Source organism: Durio zibethinus, chromosome 1 (genome assembly GCF_047325235.1).
Source record: "Durio zibethinus cultivar Kanyao isolate XHJ-2024 chromosome 1, ASM4732523v1, whole genome shotgun sequence".
NCBI lineage: Eukaryota > Viridiplantae > Streptophyta > Magnoliopsida > Malvales > Malvaceae > Durio > Durio zibethinus.
The window spans coordinates 6,259,195-6,279,592 of record NC_143162.1 but is presented as its reverse complement, the minus strand read 5'-3'; the positions used below and the strand labels follow the sequence as shown (position 1 = coordinate 6,279,592).

The window sequence follows — 20,398 nt, the reverse complement described above, 5'->3', positions numbered from 1 at the left end:
CCCGCCCTGTTTCTTTCAAGCATTCCTCTTTGCTTGTTCCCAGTACAAATATTTTTTGCCTCACAGTCTGCTATAGTTTTGTCTGAGGTTAGTCTTTAAGTTAGGTGGTGTGGTGTTATTCTTTTGCTTTTGAGACAAAGGTCTGTGACATGACAGACTTATCTGATCGTACGACAAATTTCTGATACTGGCGGTGAGCAGTACAAGTTTTTCCTTGTTTGCTTTGACATTTTGTACTGTTATTTAACCCAGCCTTATCTTTACAGCATTTTGAATTGAATGTAAATATAGATCTGTTGTCGAAAAGAAAGAAAATGAATTCAATACAGTATTGAAGTTACTCTAATATAGAAAGGAAATGTTTTACAGACACATGTTTAAAGGCTATTCTTAGACTAATCCAATGTACCAAGATTCTATTGGTGCGATTAAAGGAACTTATTTAAACCAGTCACTTGATTCTGACTCAAATCCTGTTTAACAAAGGACAGTTCATGAGTTAAATCACAAAACCATATTCATTCTCAAAGCCCGCCTCTGGTTTGAAAATTACAACTCCTCAAAGATAAATAGAACAATGTTCAGCGCTCCCCTGGCGAGACAGTTAAGATATCAGTGCTTCAGAATCAGTCGCAGCGGATGTCCGCTTGGAGGATGGCACGGCCCGCAATAACTGGGTCCTTTTAATGCATGATTTTTCTCTCATAACCAAGGGATTCCTTTTCTTGGGGTTCTCGTGCTGATCTGAGCTTTGAGTTACAGCCGCTGCTGACGGAGATTCTTCAAATCCTTGGTCTACCCTGGTCCGGTCCCACAATTTCTCTGTATTCTATGCAACTTGGCAACTTATTTTTATTCTTTGCGTTTCTCGATTGCAAGCCATCTTAAATCTTAACGCTTTGTGATCTCTCTTTGTTGTCATTAGATTATACGAGAATTATCGGGATGCTAACTGCCAACCTTGAAGGTTCACGGATTCTGATAAACCATTTTATTGCACAGCCTTTTTAATTGATTAGAGCGAGCTTACTTTGTTTTTTTAATAAAAGAAATCATAATTAGAGGTAGAAAAAATTATTATAAAGGTTGAGATTTACACTAAATTTATTAATTGTTATTTAATTATATAAATTAACTTAATTAAATTTTGAATTCAATTACTTTTGTGCAATTATCTATCTTATGTTAATGTAAATCCATTCTATTTTCCGTTTCTTTTTCTCTTAAAATGCAGTGCTATATAAACAAGGCAATGCTTTAAGACCAAGCAACATCCTCGAAAGTGACAATAATCAATAATCTAATGCCAGAACACCGCAAAAAATGAAGAGACAACATATTTTTGTACATGTTTAGCTTGTATTTGACTTTGTGGATATTTTTCTTCAATGCCCTTCTTGCAATTCGTAGCTTATGCCTGGTCAGATTTGTCTATTTCAGCCTGTTTCTTTTGGAGTTGGGTGAGTGTCCATTCTCGAATCCCAAAAAGCTAGCCTTAGAAAAGGTTTATACCTGTTCAGACATTACTCGTTTCGTCATTTAGATAGTTAATAAGGCTGGGTGGGTTTTTCTCAAGGTCAGGGGTCTCAATGCAGTCTTATAGGCCAATGAACCTGCGGCATTTGTCTTCGTAATTGTGTTAGTTTGTCTGTCAGAAGATAACCCCCTAACAGACAATTATTGCAACTCGAAAACCATAATTTTTGTTAATCTGGCCTCCAATGCCCTTTAGTCAAAGCCATTCGCTTTATCTATTTCTTTTCCATTTTCTATTAATAAGACCCAAAAAAGTTTTTTTCATCATAAAAGAAAAATATTTTATAGTAATTGCTAAACAATACCATAAACATTCACTGATAATCTGTTGGAGCAACATTGAAAACGTGAAATTATTATTTATGATAAATCTGAAATTTAGAAGAAAAGTTCTAAAGCATGTAATTGTACCCTTTTTTTTAAGATTTTATTTGTTTTTGTCACATTATTTATTTTATAGATATATAAAAAAGTTACAAGTAATAAACTTTAAGGATATAGTGAAGTCTAATGGCTGATTATATTTTATATTGATGAAATTAATTGATCAAACAATAACCGATGTATCATAAGATCACTAAATTTTTATATAAGTTCTTTGCAGCAAAACTTTTATAAAAAAAATCTAGAGTTTAAAAAAAAATGAAGAGTTTTAAGAATTGTTTCTATGTATTGTCAAAAAATCAGAAGAGCATTTTATAAACAATTAAAGTGTCATTTCCTACAGATATAATTGTCTATTTTAAATATACAAAACTATTTATTTTTAAACAGTTAAAATTATTTATTTTGAATAAATTTATTTTTTTACTTTGAATAAACTTAATTATCTGTCTTTATTTTTTTCTTTTTGAATGTGGTATTATTTCTCATATTTATTTTAAAAATCTTTAACAATCCTCCACCATTTTTAAAATAATCCAGATTTATAATGACCTTAGAAATCAATTGCATAAATAAATGTATCTTTCGATTTAAATCTTCACTTAGTGAAAATAAGTTAAAGTTAATTGAAATCACATGGTAAACTATGTTTTGAATAAGTTATTTCATTTGGTTAACTGAATTTGTCTTACACAATGATTTCAACATCCAATAAATACTTGGTATTCGGTGACACATTTATGGCTATGTGTTTGCATCCTCTTTTAATAAGTGCTGTTAGAGCCAAGCTCTTAAGCTCCTAAAAGCGACCACACTTTACATTCATATAGGTAAAGTGTTCTAATAATGTTCCAATTACTATAACACTATAACATATTTATATTATAGGTCTATTAAGAGTATATTACTCATCATTCCTTTACCATTACGAGATACCTAACACTTTACCAGGGATGGCATTAAATATTATTATAGTGCTAGCTGTCACATACAAATGATGTACTTTGTCTCATTGAACTCAAGACTTGGTGTTATACCAAGCGTTGAGTCAAGTTTCCATCATGGGTAATTTTATTTTTGAGCTTGAGCCCCATCCTTGTTGAGGTATTTTTTATTAACTTTCTAGCAAGACTTTTAGTTAAAGGATTCGTCAAGTTTTCACTTGACCTCACATAATTTATAATGATCACTTTATTTGAAATTAATTGTTGAACATAATTATATCTTAATCCAATATGTCTAGACTTTTCATTTTATACTTGGCTATATGCCTTTACTAGAGTTGTTTTACTAACACATCGGATAAAAATTAGAAAAATCAATTTAGGCCATAAAGGTATTTCATGTAATAAATTTCTTAGCCATTTAGCTTATTTAGTTATTGCGGCTAATACAATAAACTTGGCTACCATGGTAGAATCCATTATGCATGTTTGTTTCTTAAAACCTTAAAAAATGACACCTCCATCAAGTATAAAGATTCACCCACTTGTAGAAGCATAATCTTCTATATTAGTAATCCAACTAGCATCAGAATATCCTTTTATAACTAAGGGATATTCCACTATAATACAATCCATAATTGATTATTTTTTTTAAATATCAAAGTACTCTTTTATCTGCTTGTCAATGTAAATTACTTGAATTACTTGTTACTTCCTTAATTTTCCAACATCAAATGATATATCTGGCTTAATACAAGTTATTGCATACATCAGACAACTAATTACTCTTGCATATTGCAATTGATTGATTATTTTACCAGTATTAGATACTAATTTTAATTAAGAATCCATGGGTGTAGATATTGGAATACAATCGAAAAAATCAAACTTTTTAAGTATTTTTTCAATATAATGCAATTGTGACAAAGTTATGCCATTATCATTCCAGATTATTCTTATTTCAAGAATAACATCTGTTACATCCATATCTTTTATTGAAAAGTTATTTGATAAAATTTCTTTGTTTTCTTAATTTGTTCTGAATCAGTGCTAAATATTAGTAAATCATCCACATATAAGCAAATTATGACTCTTTTGCCATTTTCAAAATTGTTATATATGCACTTATCTGATTCATTAATTCTAAAACCATTAGTAAGAACGATTTCATCAAACTTTTGGTGCCATTGTTTTAGTGCTTGCTTAAGTCCATACAATGATTTTACAAGCTTACAAACCTTATACTTTTAACATGGAATGATAAATCTTTCCAGTTGTTCCATATATACTTCTTCTTCTAATTCATTAATTAAAAATGTCATCGTTACATCCATTTGATGTATAATCAAATTATAAATTTAGGCAAGTGAAATTAGAAGTCTAATTGTAACAATTTTAGCTATTGTAGCATAAATATCAAAGTAGTCTATCTCTTAGTTTTATGTAAACCCTTGGCTACCAACCTTGCTTTAAATTTATCTATGGTTCCATCCACTTTCTTTTTCTTTTTTTTTTTAAATCCATTTACAGCCTATTGGATTAAAACCAGGTGAAAGGTTAACCAAAATCCAAGTGTTATTTTCCATTATTGAGTTCATTTCATCATTTATTCTTCTCTCTAAAAAGTAAAATCTTGAGATTTCATTGCATTTTCATGTGTAACAAGATCAAACTCTGTATTAAAACAATAAAAAATTTTGTTGTTTATTCTTTCACCAATCTCTTCCGCAAGGAACATAAAGAAATTTGGTTCAAAATCTTTTTCCTTTCTAACCTTTTTACTTGTCCTTATTTCTTAACAAGATTCATCACTAATTTCAGGTTGTTTCAATGGATTTGAAATTTTTTTCCACTTGTAGAACGAATTGTTTGTTGTTGTCTTGAAATAGATTTAAATATATTTTCATGAAAAATTACATTTTTTGATTCAATAATAATATTAACTGAAATTGAATCATTTGGTTCAATAACCATGAACCTATATTTTTATTATTTTGTGCATATTCTATAAATATGCATTCTATTCCTCTTTCACTTAACTTTTTTCTTTTGAATTTTGAAATTTTAACTACAGCTCTACATTCCCAAACTTTTAAATAATTAAGAGTTGATTTTTTTCTTCTATTGCCTTTATGGGGTTATTTTTGTTTTTTTGTTAGGAGCTTTATTTAGTATATAACAAGCTGTTAATAAAGCTTTACCCTAAAATCCTTGTCCAAGACTAGAATATGATAACATTACATTTATTATTTCTGTTAAGACCTTATTCTTCCTTTTAGCTACACTATTATATTATGGTATATAAGGAGCAGTAACTTAGTGGATCATTCTGGTGAATATAAAGTAACTTGGACTATAATTTTCTTCATCCCCATCTGACTTCAAGCACTTGATAAAAGATTCACACTGAAGTTCAACTTCAGATTTATATATTTTAAATTTATCAAGTACTTCATTTTGGAATATAATAGATAAATATAACAATATCTAGTACAATCTTCTATAAATGTGACAAAATACCAGATAAAGTAAGATTGCTATGCATATCACAAATATCATTGTGAATTAATTCAATTAACTTTGTATTTCTTTTAACCTTAGACAAGATTTTCGATAATTTTAGTCAACATGTATGTATTACATTTATTAATGTCTTGACTAAATTTAAAAATTAATAGAAGTTTACTCATACCATGTAATTTTTTATAATTTAAATAACTTAATCTATACTGTCATAAATATGAAAATTCAACCATGTAAGCAGAAACTACATTCTTGTTTTTATTAATAATATTGAGTTTAAACATTCCTTCATACATATACCATTTCCCAATAAAAAATTTTCTTTTAGATAAAATAAATTTATCTGTCTCAAGTACAAGTTTAAAACCAAACTTGTTCAACAAATTTTCAGACACTAAATTCTTCCTAACTTCTGATACATAATAAATATCACTTAAAGTTAAAATTTTTTTCAACAGTGAATTCAAAGTTAATAGTCCATTTGCCTTTGATTGTTGCTGTAGAAAAATTTCTCATGTAGAGGATGTTGTCATATTCTCTTAGTTTGAATGTTGTAAACATGTTTTTGTCTTTGCACACATGTTTTGTTGTCCTAAAATCAACCCAACAAAATTCACCAATTTCAAGCATGTTGATCTCATAAATCATGGTAATAAATTTGTTAGACATATCCCCTTTTGAGGAATCATTTTTCTTCTATAGCAATCGACATTCTTTTTAAAAATGTATTGGCTTACCACAATGATAATATGAGCATTTCTTATTCTTCTTGAATTTAGACCCATTAGTAAACTACTTGAACTTGAATTTCTTTTTATTAGACTTTGTAATCTATCTTTCTTCCAAAACATGAACTTTGGCATCACCAAAATTGAAATTTTGTTCTTGCTTTTTGTATTTCTTTTCAATGCAAAAATGATTAGCCAAAGTCTTAAGAGTGATTTCTTCTTTTTTATGTTTTAGACTTTTTTTAAAGTTCTTTTATGATAGAGAAAGTTTATCTATTATAGAGGATACAATAATTGTTTCATCCATACTCATATTATACTATTTAAATTGACTAAATATTTTTTCAATTTCACGTAGTTGTTCAATCACAGAATGTCCATCAACCATACAATTAATTATTGATATGACTAACAAGAAATTTCTTACTTGTTGTATTCTCGATTAAATACCTGGATTCCAATTTATCCTAAAACTCTTTTGTAGAAGCTTTTTTTTTGTATATATCAAACAAACTGTCAGACAGACCATTCAAAATATAACCTTTACACATGTAGTTTGCATTAGTCTATCTTGCCTCTCTCTTGTTGCAGCAATAGATCTTTCCATTTCATTTTCTTCTGGCATGGAAGTAGTCAGAAAATATACAACCTTCAAAGTTGAAAGCAAAAAATGCATCTTCTTTTGCCATTTTCGAAAATTACCATCATCAAAATGTTCTAATTTGAAAAAAGTAGAGTCAATTCCTTGAGCGTTGCTTCACTAGTCATTGTTGAACCGAATAAAACCTTAAGATTGTTTAAGCAAACACAAAAATTAGGAATTACTATTTTTGGTAAATCTAAAATTTTGAAGAAAAGCTTCAAGATGTGTAATAGTGCCATTTTACTTAAGGTTTTATTTGCCTCCACTGTATTATTTACTTAGTAGGTGTGCAAAAAAGTTGTAGGCAATAAACTTTGAAGATACAATGAAATTCAGTGATTGACTACGTTTTGCATCGATGAAATCAATCTACCAAGCAATCATTGGCGTGTCATAAGATTACTAAACTTTTACATTGATTTTTTACAGCAAAACTTTTATAAAAAAAATCTTTAATTTGAATAAAGATGGAGAGTTTCAAGAACTTTTTCTATATATTTTTAGAAAACTATAAGAGCCTTTTATAAACAAATAAGTATAATTTCCTATAGATATGATTATCTACTTTAAATAGACAAAAATTGTCTGTTTTTAAACAGTTAAAACTGTTCTTTTTTAATAGACTTAATTATCTGTTTTTATTTTTTTTCAATGTGAGATTATTTATTATATTTTGTTTTAAAAATCTTTATGCTTATGCATTGGTACGGCTTTTTGAAGGTGATGAGTTTCTACCTAAATTACGAGCAAACCATTTAGACTAAACCCAAATTCTTTTTTCTTCTCCTTTTTCATTCTTATGAGTGCAAGAATGTTAGATCAGGTCAGAATCATGTTTCTCATCCTTGAATTTCATCTTAGTTGTATTCAAAGATTCAAATAGCGATCGATAGCGGTGTAGCTGTCGCTATTTTACGGTCGTGCCACTATCCGCTACCATTATTAGAGAAAAAATGAAGGAGAATTTGAATCTCGTTTATAGCAGGTGAATCGTAGTCACTAATTACGGTGTAATGGTGAATAGCGACAATAGCGGTCCGTTATTGCCCGTTAGTGCCACTTTCCTATTTTCATTCAAAAATTCAAAAAAAAAAAATCATTTGATTCTGTTTAAAACCTTAAAATAAAAACAATAAGAAAGAAAATAAACATCAATTTACAAATTCAGAAAAAAAAAAACCTACAAAACTTAAACTTCAAAAACTATCAATTCTCTCAAATTCAACTTCAATCAAAATTGAGTATATGCAATTTAAAGTAAGCAACTAATTCAACACTCAAATTATCTTTCTTTTTAATTTTCAAATTTACTGTGATTTTGTATGTTTAGGATTAGATTGGACTATGATACATTGGTAGATAGAGGCTGGAGTTATTGGGACTTAAAATGAGAGACAAGAGATGAGAGTGGGACTTGAGGTTGATGAAAGCAAGCAGATAGCACACACCAAATAAAAAGAGAACTGAGAGAGGAGGATAAGGATGAAGGTTTCGAGAAAAAAATTATTAAATGCAAGGTGAAAGGATGAGAAGTTGTGTGGGCTATGCAATTTAGTCAAGAGGCAGAGGAAGTGGACTTGAAGCTATTAGTGTTGAAAATTGCCCACAATATAGAGGCTGTCAAGTTTGATTTACTGTAAGTTCATAAAAAGCAATTCTCTTGACTCATAAATAATAATGTTGTTACTTAATTTATGAATGTCTAATCACTTATTATTTGATTTATGCATAATATAGTTCGGTAATAATTTAATGAGTACAGTAATTAAATAATTAAATATATAATTCATTATGATTATTTATTTTTCATATGTTTATTTATCTCTTGTTATTTTTTAATTATCATATAAATAATTTTTTAAATATGAATATTTTACTATAAATATTTTTTTAAAATAAATAAAACACATGATATGATATAAATTACTTTAAAAATCATAAAATAAGAGGTTTTATGATAAATAATTAAAATTATTATATTTTATAGCAAGTTGAGCAAAATTTAAAAAAATTCACGATTGTGATAGCCGTAATGACTGCGAAGGTCTCTGTTATATCCGTAACCATGACAAATGTGATGTGACTGAAAACGTGACCGCTATCACAATTTAAATCCCTAGTTGTATTGCATTTCCTTTGGGTGTCTAACGCTTTCTTAGATCCTTTCCTTGGTTATCCATGAGTCTACAACTAATTAAATAGGTAAACAAATTCACCCTGGCAGAAACACATTTGCCTTGTCAATTCCAAACTCATTGATGTAAAGGCAATTGTTCTTACTTGTAGTTGCTTTACATGAGATTGGTTATAAGACAGTACCGAAACAAAAGAAATCAGACAAGAAAATGTATTAGAAAAGGGTAATCAGATGCGAGTATTCATGAACTTCTGGTTGTGGGTGGTGGGGGCTATCAAAACTTCTTTGTTTCACATGCTTCTACAAATCACCCTTTGGATCCCTCGTTAAAAAGAAAAGTGTCTAGAAGGAAAGGAAAATCATAGAGAACACTCTCCATCATTGTGATGGAATGGAAGAGCGGAACTTAGCTTTATTAATCAACTTTATTGTGTAGACTGGAGACAACAATCATTTTTCTTGTTATGGTGCCCTTTTGCTTTGGCTTTGGCTTTGGCTTTGGCTTTGGCTTTGGCTTTTTACACTGAAATAAAGGTTTTCCGAGCTAATCATGCCTTGATGAGATACAGGAATGGTTAGTGAAACAGATCATATCTGACTTGACCCTTACGGCAGAACATGAAACAAGTGCACAACAACAGTTTTGGAGAGTTTGGTTTTTTGCTTCCTGGCTCAGGATTTTGCATTTCATGTGACAGGAAGTGAGTTTTCTTTGTTTATTTTCTATTTTTTTTTCTGTTTTCATCAGATTGAAATTAGTAATTTAGCAGATACTGGTATGGGTTTGGCCTGTCCATACCAGTCATGTAGGAAGTAGGTAGAAAATTATTGCAACTTTTGAGAAAATGTTTTGAGGACGAGACAAATTGGAGGCAGAGTTAATCCAGAAAGAAATTGACCATACAAAATGGCATCCCTATTACGAATTAGTTCTCCAATTATTATTTGATGACATTGCTTCATTTACAAACTTCAAATTAATCATTCTTGAAGCTGATTGATTTGTTTTGACATGCGCTAAAAGGTTCCTTACTGATCCAAAAATCATGGGAATCAGCCCAGCTGCTAGCTGTTTAACAGTTTGCACTCACACCATGTCAAAGCCAATAATTGAAAGAGTGACTCACCAAATCATTGGATTACTGTGAGATTTGACTGTGAATTCAGCAATTTTCATAGCAAGGTGCAAAATTGTAGCACCAAAATCACCTTGACAAGTAGACCTAAAGTGAAATTTAGATCCCACCAAATCCTGGATTAGAAGTTATAAGGAAGACCATACCCCAAAAATGGCTTCGGTTTAAGTGTTATAAAAAAAAAGGTGTAGAAATCTGGGTCTATGTGATCCTTTTCAGGTCCCTAGTACAAAACTACTATTGAGGACACAAATCCCATTGACAATGTTTTTTTTTCCTCATTCCCAATCACAAAAACAACAAAGGCTTGACTCAACTTCATAAACTAAAAACAAAACAAAACCCAAAGCTTTCACCTACATCTGCAAGGCCACCTAGCGAGTCGGGTCCCCCTTGGCTTAGCATTGAGTAGTATTCAACATTAAAGATTCCCACAAACTTTGTTTGGTCTGAGTCGCTGTCTTTACTGTCGAAAAATTCTTCAATTCTTGTCAACAGTTCAGTTCTCAAAGTCTAAAAGATGAGTAGGTTTAGCCCCAACATTTTATCTTGTTTCACTAACAAACGCAACATTAAACAATTTTTAATTGCAGGTAAAGAAATAATAGATGATTAGTCCAAATGACAAAAAAAATGTGTTTTTCTTTTGTTATTTGGATTAGAATTTGCTGAGAGTTTGCAAAAAAAAAAAAATTTATACATTCCATTAGATTTAGTTTAATAATTTTAAATATGATATGATGATAAAATATAATTCAAAATTTTGATAAAAATTATATATGAATTTAATAAATATAAAAAATATATTTTGTGTTTAAAGTATTGACACAAATTTAATATGTTAATTTTTTTGTGTTTTACAAATATTTGATATGATATAGATATATACATTATCAAATTTAGTATTTAAATACAATATAAATAAACCTATTTAAAAAATATGCTAAATAAAATCTAAAAATTTCTTACTGCTAAAAAAAATAATACTAATAACCAACCGCTAACTACAAAATCTTACTCATTAAGAACAATTTTTTAAAAAATTTAGGAACCGCATGTTCCACTGTAAGTTTTAAAAGCAACTTAATCTTTTGATTATATGGATTAATATTAATATAAATTAAGCTACATTTAAATGAAATAAATAAACAAATTAAGCCTTAAGAGAAAACTTTTGAGATGGTCATGATCATTATGGTGCGCAGAACAAGCGCATATATAATATAAGTCTTACTAAAATGTTCATTATTCACCCTTTAAATATATTTGGCTTGCAAGAAATGGTAAACTTGTTTTCCAACAATTTACTTGCATTAATATTGCCTAATTTCTAGTTTACTTGTAAATATGTTTTTTTATAACTAAAAAAAGTTTTATTTATGTAATAAAACTACAGATGATAAAAGATTAAGTCGGAGATGAATTTTTATTTGTTTCGAATTTAATTTGATCTAATATTATATAAAATTTCATCGGATTTGAAATTAATAAAATATTATTTTTTAAATATAAATATAAAAAATATATAAAAATATAAAAATTAAATAAATAATAAAAAATATATATATATTGGATCAAATCAAATTTATTTAAAACATAATTCGATTCAAAAACTGATATATATTATATATAATATAATTTTATAAGATTAGGTCAAGTTAGAACTTGATGGGTTCCAACTAAATTTTCATCCCTAAATAAAATCGAGTAGCTGCTACATAATTAAATTTCAAATATGAGAATTTTAATTCTTATTTTAAAATTTTTGGCAATGTGATAAGCATTTCTTTTATTGCGACACAATTATATTTTATGATCGAATATTTTAAGTTCAGTGTCATTATGTAGGTTAGGTTGAAATAAAATAATAGTATATCGTATTCATGAATTTGAGCTGAACTTTTGTCTTAAAATTATTGTTTCTTCTAAAGCATATCTCAATTATTATGAAATAAAACCAGTATTAAATTAGTTAGTTGCAAATACAGTTATTGTAAGTACATTACATCTATTTCAAAATTTCCTATTTATATCGAAGCTGTTAAACTTCAAGTTAATGCCAAATCAAAAGAAGGTAAAGGAGATAAAAAAAAAAAAGGCTAATTTTCCGAACCAATCCAGTAAGTACGGAAAACGCGACAACACAAATACCTACACGTGTACGATTGGTTCGGCTTCCGATAGGGGCATGGGGCTCTGCTCTTGCCCGCGCGGAGTCCTCCCAACCCTCTCCTCTCTCTCTCTTACTATTTGAATGTTCAAAAACTTCAACTTCCTTCTTTCTCCCTCTTCACGCACTAATACTATGCTCTCTTCCCAGTCTTCGACGGTTCTAACGGACCCCTCCCTCCCACACCACTCGCCCTCTTTATTGCCCCTGCCGTTGTCACGCTCTCCGTTTTAACTATCTCAGCTAACAACTTTCTCTTCCTTTTCTTTTCTTTTTTTTTTTTTTTAAACTTTATCAAATTTTCTTCTTCTTTTGTTCAAGATCTGGATTTTTCATATTTGTTTCCTTTTTCTTTTTTTTTTTTTTGGGTAATGAGTTCTTTTGGATTCTTTTTCACTCTTCCTAGCTTGCTTTTTTTTTTTCCAGGATTTCCGATCTAGATTTCTTCCGCATTACCTGCCTTTTTTTTGTTTTCGTAAGGAAAAGAAGCGTTTGTTTGTTTTTTGTTTGTTAAATAAGTTAAAATGGAGACATTTTGGCAACGGAGGCCGAAGATTTCGAGCTTCTCTGCTGATCATAGCTTCACTGATTTACAACTTCCTTCAACTGCCCCTGCTTTCTCCAGAGGTTCGTTTTTCTCTTTTTTTTTTTTTTACGTATTTTTTAAAGTCATATTGTCACTCGGTTTGGCTGCTAAGGAATCCGAGGTAAAACGAAGAATTTTTTTTTAATTTTTATTTCCTTTATTATATAAAGATTCCATTGTTTCTTTTCTGTTTTGAAAAATGACTCATAAAATTGAGAGACTTTATTCTGTTGAATTTGGCTTGCCAAAAAAAAAAAATCTTGATTTTAAGCTTTTTTCCCCGTTACAGTTAATTTCACTTTCCTACGTTTTCTTAGTTACCAAACGCAGCATTTTCCCTTCGTTTTCTGTTCATGTAAACTCCCCCTTTTTCTTGCTTTCTTCTTTAGTTTCTCACCGTTAAATGTTGAGTTTTGAATTTGCTACCTTATTCTGCTCACTCGCATCGCATTCTTGAAAATTTATCTTAATTTTTGTATCATTTCTCTATATAGCATGCACTTTTTACTTATATATATTGGCTATCCCCGACTTCATGCCTTTGCTTATGCTTTCGTTAAAGTTAGTCTTTTTTTTTTTTGTTAAGTCCTTTCTGACTTTTCTTCTATGGTGCTATCAACATGATTTTGCTTGTTTTTCTAGGGTTATGATGAGCCATGATTGCATGGCTTAGGGTTGCTTTTAATTTTTTTTCCTATTTCTCTGAATATTTGCTTTCTTTTTCTGCTTATTACTTGTTTAAACATTTTCGTAAGGTTGAATTTGTTTCTGTGTTTTCCATTCTCTCTCTCTCTCTCTCTCTCTCTCTCTCTCTCTCTCTCTCTCTTTTGGTTTATGAGAATAATTCTTATGGTTCTTATGGTTATGTTGATTTCATGAGCTTTTAAGCGTTGCTTCTAAAATATTTTTGAGTCTGCCCCTTTCTTTTCTCCTGGAATGGCTATCCTAATGCTTTTATTGGGATTCATTTACAGGAAACAGGCAGCTTCAGGAACACAGGAAATTTCCAAAATTGGCATCTGATTCTAGTTCCTGTCTTAGTGACACTACAGACGAAGATCAGGTGTGCTGGTTTTTCTTGTTTCCATGATTTTGTTATATGATAAGAGTTATCCTTCTAAGCACTATACTCTTTTAGCTCTAGATTCTCCTGAAATTTTATTTTTGTGCGAAATGAGTTGATAGCTATAATCAATGTTTCTGGTTGTTTTAGTTAACGTTTGAGTTGGGTTGGAGATCGACAAAACAATCAACTGGAACCCCAATGAAGAAGTTGTTAGCACAAGAGATGTCAAAAGAAAATGAATCTAGAAGACGACCACCAAGTGTTATAGCAAGATTGATGGGCCTGGATGGACTGCCACCTCAGCAGCCTGGCCACAAGCAGCAGAAACGAACAGAAAGTGGTCAAGAGAAAGTTCAAAAGGGTGGTACATTCTATAGCCGTCGATCTTCTAGGAAAAGCTCAAAGGAGGAGCAGGAATTTAAAGATGTTTTTGAAGTTTTAGATGCATCAAAAGTGGAGATTGCTGGTTCCTCTTCACAGGGGACTGCAAACTCAAAGCTTTCTGATGCTGAGGTGGCCTTTATCCAGCAGAAGTTTATGGAGGCTAAACGTCTTTCAACGGATGAAAAGCTTCAGGATTCTGAGGAATTCAATGATACCCTTGAGGTGTTAGACTCCAACACGGATCTTCTCCTGAAATTCCTTCAGCAGCCAGATTCATTATTCTCAAAACATTTGCATGACCTGCAAGGTTCTCCACCCCAGTCCCATTGTGGTCAAATATCAGTCATGAAGTCATCACACACTCTGAACAACGAAAATGGTCGCTTAGTCCGAAGAGCAAGGGGAGAAACTCAATTGAAGCACCAAAGTAAATCTCCTCAAGGGATTCAAGAAGATCTTTTGAGCCACTCTTATGGGAGATATGCAACTCTCAATCCACCCAAGTCACCTAAGGTTCAATTAGATGAGAAAAATGGGCCCGCTATTGTACCCACAAGAATTGTTGTCTTGAAACCAAATCTTGGGAAGTCACAAAACTCTACCAGAACTGCTTCATCACCTAGTTCTTCTCATCATTTTCCATCCAATTGCAGACACCTAGAAATTTTGGGTACAGAAATATGGGGCAAGAAAAAGGTTCACCAAGATATTGGGTTTTCAAGGCATAATTCTAGAGAGTCTAGGGAAATGGCAAAGGAGATTACTAGGCAAATGAAAAATAGCTTTAGCAATGGTTCAATGAAAATTTCAACCACCAGGTTTAGAGGATATGCAGGGGATGAGAGTTCCTGTGATGTATCGGGATCTGAATCTGCAAATGATTCAGATGTAACAACAGTGTCTTACAGAGATAACATTGGCTGGAATAAGCGACATAGGAGGTCATCATCATGTTCTAGTGAATCATCAGTTAGTAGGGAGGCCAAGAAGAGACTATCTGAGAGGTGGAAATTAACACATGGGTCTCAAGAGGTGCGGATGGTTTGTAGGGGCAACACACTGGGTGAAATGCTTGCCATCTCGGATAGGGAAGTGAGCCGAGCAAATTCTAGTGGCGTTGTTGGTGTGGAAGGATGCAGTGGGACTGGTAATCATGTTGGGTCAGCAGTGTGGAGTGAACCTTTGGGAATTAGCACTAGGGATGGTTGGAAGGATGGATGTCTTGGTAATCTCTCAAGATCACGATCTCTTCCTGCTTCTTCTACTGACTTTGGAAGTCCTAGAATAAGCACACGTTATGAAAGTCTTCGCAGAGACAAGTACGTGATTCCAAAAGAGGGTTTCAAGTGGGACACGGACAAGGCCGTGAAAGGCAATTTTAATCACCGGGAAGCTCCATTGCGTAGCAACCAAAGATCCTGTGTTAAGAAACCTCAATTTCTGAGTAGTAGTAGCAGTAGTAATAAGAAACATAGTGACACTTCACCAGATTTTCATATCACCCCATATCAGGTACATCAAAATTTTGAAGGGGATAATCAATCTGAACACAACCTTATGGTCTCAGGAGAATCTGCTAGTACTGCCATGGATTCAAGTCCAGTTCTTAAAAATGCAGGGCATGTTAATGTTCAGAATAACGCTGTGCTATCTAAACCTTCTCTCTTAGAATTATCAGCTCCTGCCTTGGTGAATGCTGATGTTTCTAGTGGTGACCTAGATAAATTGGACTCCCAGGTATTTGTTTTTTATTTTTTGTTTGAATGGTGTATTAGCTTAAGTCTCCAAATATGTGCGTCTATTCTTTTAACCTCCCTCATGCTGTTGCTTATTGGGTGTTGTTAGGGATATTTGACAAACTTAATACCTTGGGCACCCCCGGTCTTTCAAATAAAATTTTACAAGGGTTAAAGCAACGTACAAGTCCACCCTTGTAAGTCTCCAAATAAGGATTTTCTAGTGTATAGCTTAACAAGGGTGAACTTCTAAGTTGCTCAGTTTTCTTCTGCGTCTTTCCCTTGCCAATTTTATCTGATCACAATTATATAATATTACAGCATAAGGTTCATATTTGCGAAATTTCTCTACTCAGTTTAACAAATGGATCTCTCTTGCAATTATCTCTAGGACTCATCAGAGGCGCCATCTAAGCAAGCCCCATTGCATTGCCCTGTACCAGAACTAGAATCTCGAGCTGGCTCAAAGGAGGCAGATCAACCCAGTCCAGTTTCAGTTATAGAAGCTCCTTTCACAGATGATGTGTCATCTGGTTCTGAATGCTTTGAAAGTATTAGTGCTGATCTCCATGGTAATTTAGTGGCTCTTTTAGTTTCCATTTATATTTAGCATCTGTTTTGATTAGAAAAGCCATGGCTCTTAAATTTTTCAAATTCTTTGATCTGATTCTAGTATTAAGGGACGTTAAAGCTAGGGAATCATAAGCTGTCCTTCAATATCTAAGTGAATGGATTGTCATTGTTTAAATCTACAGTATAATTACAGGACTCCTATGAGTTCATCCCATTATGCTGCATGAAACATTCTGTTTTTATTTTTCATAGCGTGTGATTCTACCTATTCTGTTTAATTTTTTTTAGTTCTGTTTATGTTTTTAGGGCTTCGGATGCAACTTCAACTATTAAAACTAGAATCTGAGGCATATGAAGAGGGAACTATGCTTGTTTCAAGTGATGATGATGGTGATGAAGTATCTATTGGGTTTGCCGAGGACAAAGGGACACCAAGGGCGGAAGAGAATTGGGAGTCTGTGTACATAGTTGATGTCTTGGTTGATTCTGGAATTAATGGAGCCGACCTGGATACCTTCTTAGGTACATGGCATTCTCCAGAATGTCCAGTGAATCCATTAGTATTTGAAGAACTTGAGAAAAAATATTGTAATCTAAATTCTTGGTCAAGGGCTGAAAGGAGGTTGATGTTCGATAGGATTAATTCAAAGCTACTGGAGATCTATCAACAATTTATAGGCCAACACCCATGGGTAAAATCTGCAAGAAAAATGATTCCGAAGTGGAGCATAGGAGAGCCTGAAGATAGCCTGCGCAAATCTCTGGTAAGCGAAAACAAGAACCTGCAAATGGATGCAGGAGAGATAGTGCTTGCAGGGGAATGTGAATGGTTAGACTTGGAGGAGGATATTGATGTAATAGGTAGGGAAATCGAGAGATTGTTGGTAGATGAACTAGTAGCTGAGGTAGTACAATGCAAGGGTAGTACCAAGCTTTTGGTTTAGAAAGTTCACATATACAAATGATTGGAATGATCATTTCATGAATGTATAAATAAGTTCTAAATCTTTACAACAGCAACAATTATCAAAAGGTATGAATATATTCCACCATTTTCACCATTGATGTTAAAACCAAAACCTACGTGCGGTGGGTCTCTCGATCAGGCTTGAGTACAACAACCCCGAATTTTAACTCCCAAAAAAAAGACAAGATCAGATCATGTATCCAGAAGGCAAAGTCCAAAACGAGTGCAGTTACAAAAAGCTCAAGTGCAACTACAAGCATCATACTTATTGCCTTCTCAGCAACAACCATCACCTTTTTTTTTTCTTTTTTTTTTTTCATGAATTTCTCCGAATATTGGGCTGTCTAGTGATCTCTTGATGTCTTCTTTTTTTTTTTTTTTTTTTTATCATGAATTTCTCCGAATATCGGACTGTCTAGTGATCTCTTGATTTCTAAAAAAAAGTGAAGAGACTGTCGTATATTAATTGATAACTGATAAGGGTATCCATCTACATTTCAAAATCCGAATATACTATTCATCCTATATGTTTTCCATTCCTTTTCAAATATATGAATTCCTAGCTATTGGATTTCTTTTTGTTAGGAAATATAATTAACATGAATGGCCTTTTCTCCTCGAACTTTAGGTATCATTCTAAGCTACAAAATATATTTAAGAAATTGATGTTGGTAACCATGGAACTTGACATTATAACAAAACCTACAGTAACAAGCATAGACGTAACATCATAAAGATAATAGTAGTAAAACGACAGAATTACCAATCTAACAATTAAGAATCAGACACGTTAGAAAAAAAAAAAATCTGAAAATGAAATCAAACATCAAAAGTTCCCTTGGGTTCTAATTGCTTACATAATCCTAGATAAGTGAGATAAAGTACTCATCCTTAGCATCCGTCCTATGGTTCTTTGTATGCTTTCAAAAATACTTCAACTCTGAAAGTTTACAAACCCCAGCTTCTTTCCCAACAGCAAAAACAACCAATTTATTGATCTTTTGTTTGAGAGAACAGGCTTCACAGAACTACCACAAAATTCGCAACTAGGAAGGTTTGGATTCATCCATAGACTCCGCTCGATCATGCATAGCAGACCTGTTTTCTGATATAAAAGCTGCAATCTCCCTGAACTTTTGTTCTAAATCATATTCAATGTTATAAACCTTCTCGCATTTTTTGCATTGAACTTCACCACTGATCACAGTCATGTTACGAGATAAAATATAGTCAAGGCTATTTTCCATGGCACGTTGAATAGTAGCCCAAGGGATGGTTTCAGTTTGCCCCTGTCTTGGGGTCTGAAAAGGGTTTCTATGGGAACGAGGTGGACGTGAATGCCTGACAATCTCTTGAGAAACCGCATTGTTGCTAGGGTTAACGTCGGTAGGGCGATGAGTTTGATGGTTAGGATAAGATGAAGGGAGTGCGGGGCTTGGGGAATTGAGAGAAATTGCTGGAAAAACGAAATTTGCGGTAATTGTACAGGAGCAGCTGTCATTAAGGGTAAACACGTGGGTTGAAGGATTTGGCCCCATTTGGAATGCATCGGACCCTCAGTAGTGGTGCAATTGTTTTGAAAAATTGTGCCAACAGCAGCTTTGATATCCAGACAATGCTTTGATGTTTTAAGATTTTCATTGTTTGTTAACTGAAGTTGAAGGTTCAGTTAACTTTTTCATTTTTTTCATTCATTTTTCTTTAGCAGTTTTTAACTTTTTTTTTTCAATCTTTTATTCTGAATTTTTAAAAAAATTTTTTCCCAGATTTTGAGTTTTTTATTTAAAAGTTATAAAGTAATTTTACTACTTTAATATAAAAATAAAATTTATTATTATATAATAAATAATTTAAAATTTTTTACTTACAATTTTTAGTCAATATGTCATTTTATTTTTCCACTATAATCTTTTAACTAAAATTTATCTCATCACCATCATTATTTTTATATTTAAATATATATTTTATAATTAATTTTAATCTCATCATTATAATAATTAATTTTATCTCTATATTATTTTCAATCTCACGATTAGTGCAAGATAATGGTGGCACTCATGACGTAGGCTCTACTAAGCGTGATAGGGTGAGCAAATTTTCGTTATCTTCTTTACTATCAGACAATTCGAGAAGACAAGAATTTTTATTATCAAAATATATAAAAAAAAAAAAAAAGACCAAAGACTAGGGGAAAAGTGTAAGAAATTAACTTGAAAAGTGAAGATATGGAAGACAAAGTTTAACAGTAAAAGACAGGAAAGTTGCTTAAACAGATTTATTTAGAATTCAAATTAAAAGTCTTAATATTAATGAAAGTCTAAGTTGAAATTCAAAAATAAAAAAATTTGAAGTTCCAACACAAAAGATTATTATTCTGGACTTCGGAAGTGGATATGAATGTGAGGTTTTTAAAGAGTTTTGATGGGAGTTGTATTTTTTTTATTATTATTAGTATGTAAATCCGTACTTCATTATGGGATTTATAATATTTTATTTATTATATATTAATAAAGATTTTTAAAAGAAATTAAAATTTTTTTAAATAAAGAAAATAACGTGTAAAAATAATATAATTATAAAAATACACAAATGTGCATTATTAAGATTAAAACGAAAACTCATATTTTTCTTCTTAATCCTGGTGTCTACTGCTAATTATGGTGAATGAGACATTTCCCATTTACAGTAATGTACAGTAATGCGGCAAGCATTGGGAAGACACTCTCTTAGTCCTCTTGCATGTACAACATCCAAACCTTCTGAAATGAGATATATAAACAGTATCAATTACTTTTTAAATTTGAAAGTATGAATCATGACAAATAACTAGATGGATGAAAGAGATATAATTCATGTGAAATAACTAAGCACCTTAACAATGCGAA

At 31.7% G+C, this 20,398-nt stretch overlaps 1 protein-coding gene and 1 pseudogene across 2 annotated transcripts; one reads left to right on the top strand and one right to left on the bottom strand.

Annotated features, from left to right (window-relative positions):
• Positions 1-12,203: 12,203 nt before the first annotated feature.
• LOC111311906 (uncharacterized) lies at positions 12,204-17,607 on the top strand. Of its 2 annotated transcripts, none has more exons than XM_022911739.2 (5): positions 12,204-12,828; positions 13,762-13,850; positions 14,001-15,974; positions 16,365-16,545; positions 16,853-17,607. In XM_022911739.2, the coding sequence occupies exons 1-5, from the start codon at positions 12,726-12,728 to the stop codon at positions 17,488-17,490; spliced, it is 2,985 nt and encodes a 994-aa protein (XP_022767474.1). In that variant the 5' UTR covers positions 12,204-12,725; the 3' UTR covers positions 17,491-17,607. The 2 variants fall into 2 exon arrangements, with proteins under 2 accessions (XP_022767474.1, XP_022767476.1); XM_022911741.2 differs by lacking the exon at positions 12,204-12,828 and adding an exon at positions 13,330-13,348.
• Positions 17,608-17,757: 150 nt separating this feature from the next.
• LOC111311062 (uncharacterized) lies at positions 17,758-19,191 on the bottom strand (annotated as a pseudogene).
• Between the last annotated feature and the right edge of the window lie 1,207 nt (positions 19,192-20,398).